Source organism: Chiloscyllium plagiosum, chromosome 51 (genome assembly GCF_004010195.1).
Source record: "Chiloscyllium plagiosum isolate BGI_BamShark_2017 chromosome 51, ASM401019v2, whole genome shotgun sequence".
Lineage (NCBI taxonomy): Eukaryota > Metazoa > Chordata > Chondrichthyes > Orectolobiformes > Hemiscylliidae > Chiloscyllium > Chiloscyllium plagiosum.
This window is the reverse complement of record NC_057760.1, coordinates 313,013-321,103: the sequence shown is the minus strand read 5'-3', so window position 1 is coordinate 321,103 and position 8,091 is coordinate 313,013. Positions and strand designations below refer to the sequence as shown.

At 50.2% G+C, this 8,091-nt stretch overlaps 1 protein-coding gene across 1 annotated transcript in view; it reads left to right on the top strand.

Annotated features, from left to right (window-relative positions):
- Positions 1-7,436: 7,436 nt before the first annotated feature.
- Positions 7,437-8,091, top strand: part of ssr2 (signal sequence receptor, beta) — a 13,068-nt gene continuing 12,413 nt past the window's right edge. The window contains exon 1 of the mRNA XM_043684066.1: positions 7,437-7,757. Within this exon, the coding sequence (XP_043540001.1) occupies positions 7,452-7,757 (306 nt within the window). The 5' untranslated portion in view covers positions 7,437-7,451. The remainder of the gene's footprint in view (positions 7,758-8,091) is intronic.

Genomic DNA, 8,091 nt, shown 5'->3' with positions numbered 1-8,091 from the left:
GGAGTTAGTGTGGCAGGGGTGGGGCCAGAGTTGAAATACAGCAGGGGCCAGTAGAAATAGGGTGAGGGTGGAGTGCGTTGGATCATTGTGGCACAGGCTGGGGTTAGAGTGGCAGGAGGTGGGGCCAGGAGGGAGGGTGTAGGGCCAGAATGGGTAGGGTGGTGTCATGGGGACAAAAAAAGCTGCAGAAGCTGGAATCCCAAGGTAGACCAACAGGAGGCTGGAAGTACACAGCAAGCCAGGCAGCATCAGGAGGTAGAGAAGTGGACATTTCGGGTGTAATCATTTCCACCTAGAAGGACAAGGGCACGAAGTGCTTGGGAACACCACTACTTGCAAGTTTCCCTCCAAGCCACTCACCACCCTGACTTGGAAATATACCGCTGTTCCATCACAGTCATTGGGTCAAAATGCTGGAATTGACTCCCTACCAGCGTTGTGGGTCAACCCACAGCAAGTGGACTGCAGCAATTCAGGAAGGCAGCTCACCCTCAAGGGCAAATAAGGGTGGGCTATCAATGTTGGCCAGCCAGCAACACCCAATGAATAAACAAAAAAAAAACCCTTCTTCAGGACTTGAGAGAGGGTGTAAAGGGAGCTGCACATAAAGGGGGGGGGGGCTGAGGGGGGGCTGAGGGGGGGGAGAGCGGTAGGAATACAATACGGCCTAGTTGTTTGATGGGAGGAATGAATTTGGCGGGTAGCCGGAAGGAAGGGTTGATGAGGAATGGAAGGGAGGGGCTAGAAAGGGATTCAGGGGATGGGAAGGGAGGTTATTTGAAATTGGAGAACTCAATATTGAGTCCTTTGGGCTGTACACTGCCCAGGCGGACGATGATGTATTGTTCCTCCAATTTGTGGTCTGATTCACTGTGGCAATGGAGGAGGCCAAGGATGGTCATGTTGGAAAGGGAGTGGGAAGGGGAATTAAAATGGGCAGTACGTTGGATGTGGAGATTGTTGGGGTGATAGGTGATGATAAGGAAGACCCTGTCTTTATTTCATGGGGGGGGGGTGACTTAGAGCAGCGGAGCGGGGAATGGAAGAGGTGTGCTGGAGGGCTGTCTGGATAACAAGAGGTGAGGGGAAAGCACATTGTTCAAAATAGGTGAACATTTGGCACACGTGGGATAGGAATGTCTCCTTGTCTGAGCAGGAGAATTGGGAGAACGGGATAGAGATCTTGCAGGATGCTGGGTGTGAGGAGTAGTCCAGGTAGTCATGGGAGCCTGTGGGTTTATAGCAAACGTCCACCTGGAGACTGTCGCCAAAGATGGAAATGGAGAGGTCAAGTGAATTTGAGGGCGAGGGTGGAAGTCTGTCATAGTGAGCGACCAGAGAAGGAAAGCGGGGCCAGAGAATGGAGGGGCAGAGCCAAGGTGAGAGGGGGGGTGGGACCATTGATGGAGAGGGGCATGGCCAAAGGGGGAGGAGTTAGAGGGATGGGGATGGAGAGGGGGATGGGGAGTGGAGGAGGGGACTTGGGAGTTCCAGTCCAGGATTCTCTCAAGGTAAACTTGCAGGTTGAGTCAGTAGTTAGGAAGGCAAATGCAATGGTGGCACTTATTTTAAAAATATTTGAATCTAAAAGCAGGGATGTACTTCTGAGGCTTTATGTGGGACCACATTTGGAGTATAGTGCGCAGTTTTGGGCTCCAAATCTCAGGAAGGGTAGACTGGCTCTAGAACGCGTTTACAAGAATGGTCCCGGGAATGACAAGTTTAACATATGAGGAACGCTTGAGGACTCTGGGTTTATACTCGATGGAGTTTAGAATGATGAGGGGGGAATCTAATTGAAACATACAGAATACTGAATGGCCTGGATGGAGTGAATGTTGGGACGATGTTTCCAGCGGTAGGAGAGACTAGGACCCAAGGCCACAGCCTTAGAGTAAAGGGAAGCCCTTTTAGAATGGAGATAAGGAGGAACTTTTTCAGCCAGAGTGGGGAATCTATGGAATTCACTGCCACAGAAGGCTGAGGAGGCCTGGTCATTGAGGATATTGAAGACGGAGATAGATAGGTTCTTGAGTATCAAGGAGATCAATGGCTATGGGGAGAGAGTGGGAGAATGGGGTTGAGAAACTTATCAGCCGTGATTGAATGGCGGAGTGGGCTCGATGGGCTGAATGGCCTAATTTCTGCTCCTGTGTCTTGTAAGGGGAGAGGGGAGTGGGGGAAGGGGAAAGTGGAGGCAGGTGGGATGAAGGGTGAATGGGGAGACGTTAGAGGTAAGGGGGAGGGAGAAGGTGTGGCTAGGGCAGGGGGACTGGGAGGGAGAAGGGAGGGGAAGATCCTGAGTTGGGGAGGGTAAACTCCTCAGCAAACCATCAATCAAGCAGGCACTGAGGCTAAATTTGACAATGCGGATCTTGCTTAGTACAGCGCTTATTAACTGTGTTTCAAGGTATTTTAATCAAACCGTTCAGACCTTTGGAGCAGGCAGGAATTAAAACCTAGGTCTCCTGGCTCAGACATAGGAACCACTACCCACTGCACCACAAGAATCTGCCAAGTTGTGCAGGAATTAATTTCCAACCAAAAGTGCTTAGGGAGGTTATTACACACCTCTGGAGCAGGGGGATCCTGAACTCAGGCGTTCTGGATCAGAGGTAGGAACACTACCCACAAGGAGGAGGTTCAGAAGGGATGTTTAATCAAACTGTCTGGTTTAGGGTGAGGGGGGAAAGATATAAAACGGACCTAAGGGGCAGCTTAGGGTGGTACGGGTATGGAACGAGTTGCCAGAGGAAGTGGTGGAGGTTGGTGCAATGACAGCATTTAAAAGGCATCTGGATGGGTATGTGAGCAGGAAGGGTTTAGTGGGATATGGGCCGGGTGCTGGCAGGTGGGACCAGATTGGGTTGGAATATCTGGTCGGCATGGACGGGTTGGACCGAAGGGTCTGTTTCCATGCTGTACATCTCAATGACTCAGTTACTTACACACTTCTGGTGCAGATGCGGCTTGAACCTGGGGCCCTTGGGGTCAGAGGTACAGACATCATTGCCTAGTTGTTCAGCATACTCAATCGATGCTCTCCACCTGTACAGATTTAAGCTGAATACAATTAGCAAACCATCAACAGGACTGTTGCTTAATTCTATTCACAGCAATGTTTGATAGAATCCCTGCAGTGTAGAAACAGGCCCTTCGGCCCAACAAAAGCCACACTGACTCTCCAAAGGATAACCCACCCAGACCCATTCCCCTACCCTATTACTGTACATTTATCCCTGACTAATGCACCTAATTTACACATCCCTGAACACTGGGCAACTTAGCATGGCCAATTCACCTAACCTAGGCCAAAGTGAGGACTGCAGATGCTGGAGATTAGAGTCGAGAGTGTGGTGCTGGAAAAGCACAGCAGGTCAGGCAGCATCAGAGGAGCAGGAAAATCGACGTTTCGGGCAAAAGCCCTTCATCAGGAATTCACCTAACCTACACTTCATTGGATTGTGGGAGGAAACTGGAGCACCCGGAGGAAACCCACGCAGACACGGGGAGAACGCGCAAACTCCACACAGACAATCAGCCAAGGCTGGAATCGAGCCCAGGTCCCTGGTGCTGTGAGGCAGCAGTGCTAACCACTGAGCCAACCTGCCACCAACCTGAGTCCAAAAGTATACAACAGGCCCTTCTCCTGCTCCCCGGATATTGCCTGACCTGCTGGGTTTTCCCAGCAATACACTCTCGATATTAGTTTGGGGGGCCATCTCACCAAAACTTTAAAACCTGGAGACTCTGAAGAGTGATTCAGTGTGGCTTCCTCATAAATAAAGAGTTCAACATAGTCGAGAGGAAGGAGAGTGAGTAGCAATGAACACCCAGCTCAGTGGACAGATATACTTTTTTTTAGATTAGATTACTTACAGTGTGGAAACAGGCCCTTCGGCCCAACAAGTCCACAGACTCGCCTCTTGGCTGTTTGTTCTGTGTCAGACTACTTTCCTGCGAGCCTGATCCTTGACCTTGAGAATTTTTTAAAACACTTCCTCATAAGTAAAGAGTTCAACATAGTCGAGAGGAAGGAGAGAGTAGGAATGATCACCCAGCTCAGTGGACAGATTTTTTTTAGATTAGATTACTTACAGTGTGGAAACAGGCCCTTCGGCCCAACAAGTCCACACCGACCCGCTGAAGCGCAACCCACCCATACCCCTACATTTACTCCTTATTACCTAACACTAAGGGCAATTTAGCATGGCCAATTCACCTGACCTGCACATCTTTTGGACTGTGGGAGGAAACCGGAGCACCCGGAGGAAACCCACGCAGAAAGGGGGAGAACGTGCAAACTCCACACAGTCACTCGCACCCGGGTCTCTGGCGCTGTGAGGCAGCAGTGCTAACCACTGTGCCACCGTGCCACCCACAAGAGAAGCCCTGATATTTTGGATGCTGCTCTCAGGAGACACGCACATCAGGGCACTCCATTCTTGCACAAGGGATTGTACCCACTCAGCGTCTGCCCCAATAAAGAGGTGCAGAAGTAGACCATTCAGCCCATTGAGTCGGTTCTGCTCTGCCATTCAATGAGATCAGGATTTACACGGTTAATGGTAGGGCCCTGGGACGTGTTCTTGAACAGAGGGACCAATGAATGCGTGCTCACAGTTCTTTGAAAGCAGCTTCGCAGGTAGACAGGGTGGTGAAGAAGGCATTTGGTACGCTTGCTTTTATTGGTCAGAACATTGAGTATAGGAGATGGGAGGTCATTAGTGAATTTTGATAACATTTGTAGCTCAGGTTGAGGTTCTGGAGGTAGGTTTGCTCTCTGAGCTGGAATTGAGGTTCTGGAGGTAGGTTTGCTCTCTGAGCTGGAAGTTTCATTTTCAGACGTTTCGTCACCATACCAGGTAACATCTTCAGTGGGCCTCCGGGCAAAGCACTGCTGATGATGCCTGCTTTCTATTTATATGTTTGAGTTGGTGATGTCATTTCCTGTGATGTCATGTTGCAGCTATACAGGACATCGTTTAGGACACTATTGGAATACTGCATTCAATTCTGGTCTCCCTGCTATAGGAAAAATGTTGTTAAACCAGAAAGGGTGCAGAAAATAATTTACAAGGATGTCGTTGCGGGATTGGAGGGTCTGATTATAAGGAGAGGCTGAATAGGCTGGGGCTATTTTCCTTGGAGCATTGGAGGCTAAGGGGTGACTTTGTAGAGGTTTATAAAATCATGAGAGGCATGAATAGGATGATTTTCTCCAGGGTAGGAGATTTCAAAACTAGAGGGCATAGGTTTAAGGTAAGAGGAGAAAGATTTAAAAGGGACCTAAGGAGTAACTTTTTCACACAAAGGGTGGTGCATGTGTGGAATAAGCTGCCAGACGAAGTGGTAGAGGCAGGTACAATGGCAACATTTAAAAGACATTTATACAGGTACACGAATAGAAAAGATATAGAAGGATGTGGACCAAACGCAGGAAAATAGGATTAGTTAAGTTTTGTATACCTGGTCAGCATGGACGTGTTGGACCAAAGGTTCTGTTTGTGTGCTGTATGACCCTGTGGCTGAGCTGATCATTTTCAAATCCCCTTTCCTACCTTTTCCCCCCCAACACTTGATTCCCTTACAAATTAGAAATTTATCTCAATACCGAATATTCTTAAAGACAGCTGTCTGTGTTAAAGCATTCCACAGAGACTATAACCGGGCTGGGAGGGGTCTTTGATTACGTTGGCTGCTTCTCAATAGCAGGGGGGACGTGCAGTCAATGGGAGGGATGCTGGTTTCTGTGATGGATTGGGCTACGTTCACGACTCTCTCTAATTTCTTGCAGTCCTTGGCAGAGCAGTTGCTGTACTGAGCTGTGATACAGCCAAATAGAACGCTTTCTGTGGTGCATCTATATTAAAAAAATTGATGGACCTCAATGTCAAATTTCCTTAGCCTCCTGAGGAAATAGAGGCGTCGGTGTGCTTTCTTGACAGGTCAGGAAGTATCCCAGGAGCAGGAAAATCGACGTTTAAGCCCTTCATCAAGAACGTTCCCGAAACATCAATTCTCCTGCTCCTCGGATGCTGCCTTACCCGCTGTGCATTTTCAGCATCACACTTCTCAACTTTGATCTCCAGCATCTGCAGTCCTAACTTTCTCCTTTCTTGACAAGTGTAGATGTGGATGGACTGGGACAGATTGTTTGGTGATATTTACTGCTAGGAACCTGAAGCTCTCCACACCTTCCACCTTCGCACCGCAGATACTTCCTGGAGTCAATGATCAGATCCTATGTTTTGCCGATATCGAGGGAGAGATTCTTGTCTCCACGCCAGGCGGCTGAGCTGTCTACCACTTTCCCACACTCTGTCTCGCCCGACGTTTGAGATCCGACCCACTACCGTGTGGGTCGTCAGCAAATTTTGTCAATGGAGTTGGACTTGAATTCGGCCTAGCACAGTCATGAGTGTATAAGGTAAGGGACTGTGAAATGCCAATTAAATCACTGACCTTCTGAAGAAGCGTCACTGGACTGGCAACGTTAAAAAATCACACAACACCAGGCTTTAGTCCAACAGCTTTAATTGGAAGCACTAGCTTTCAGAGCGCCGCTCCTTCATCACAACCACCTAATGAAGGAGCGGCCGCTCCAAAAGCTAGTGCTTCAATTAAAGCTGTTGGACTATAACCTGGTGTCGTGTGATTTGGACATTTGTACATCCCCCCCAGTCCAACACTGGCATCTCCAAGTCATGGACTGGCAACGGTCACCGCTTTCTGCTGCAAGACCTGCTGAGCTTTTCCAGCTGTTTCAAATCTCAGTCCTGCCTCTATCAATGAGCTGCAGTAGTGGACGGGTATGAGGATAGAAGAATGCAGCAAGCCAAGCAGCTCCCATGGAGCTGTCAAACAAGGTTCAGTCCCGCCTCTAGCCTGAAACTGCCAATCAAAATCCTGACACTGAGCTGTCAATCAAGGTTCAGCCCCGCCTTTTATCCTGAAGCTGCCAATCAATATTCAGCACCGCCTCTATCCAGGTGCTGCCAATCAAAGCCCCTTCCCTGAGCTGTCAATCAATAGTCAGTCCCGCCTGCAACCCGGTGTTGCCAATCAAAACCCCTTTCCTGAGCTGTCAATCAATAGCCAGCCCCGCCTCCATGCCGGTGCTGTCATGACACTGAGCTGTCAATCAAGGTTCACCGCCCCCTTTATCCCGGAGCTACCAATAAAAGCCCTACCGCGGCGCTGTCAATCAATATTCAGCACCGCCACTATCCCGGTGCTGCCAATCAAAGCTCCTTCCCTGAACTGTCAGTCAACACTTAGTCCCGTCTCTATCCCGGAGCTGCCAATCAAAGCTCCTTCCCTGAACTGTCAATCAACACTTAGTCCCGTCTCTATCCCGGAGCTGCCGATCCAGATCCTGTCAATCAACATTGGGCCCCGCCTCTTTTTGTTCGCGATCTGCTTCACGGCCTCACGACGTGGCGCCGCGGATGTCAATCATGTGGCCAGCCCCCGCCCCTCTTTGTGGCGTCACTCCGCCCACCTCCTCCGACGAGTGGCCGCGTGTGGCGCCTCCCAATTGGCCGTCCCGCGCCACACCTGACCGGCCACGCCTGATGCATGTCGGGGAATGTAGTCCTTCCTGCCGCGCTCCCATTGCATTCGAACAACGGAAATACTGGGCCCGGCGGAACTACAGCCCCCGAAGGGCACCGCGCGGCGCAGCTGAGCTCGGCCAGGGAAGGGGTGGGCGAGCGCATGCGCGGTCTCAGTCGCCTGACTGCGGAGTTGAAGAGGTAAGAGAGGGAGTGTGGCTGCTGGTGGTTCAAATGATTCCCTTATTCCCAATGCCCCCCCGACCTGATCTGGCCGTTGTGGGGAGGGGGAGTATTGGATTTCTCTTTTTAAACCAGTTCTCTGGAAAGCCATGGCGATATATAACGTGGCGTGAAATGGGGGTGAAGGGTCAGGGGTCAAAGGGCCATATCCACCCCATTAAGGGCTAATATCAACCCCCACCAGGGGCAATACCTATAGCATCAATGATCTGACCCCCCTCAAGTCTCAATGCTCTGACGCCCCCCAAGTGTCAATGCGCTGATCCCTCAAGTCTCAATGCTCTGACCCCCC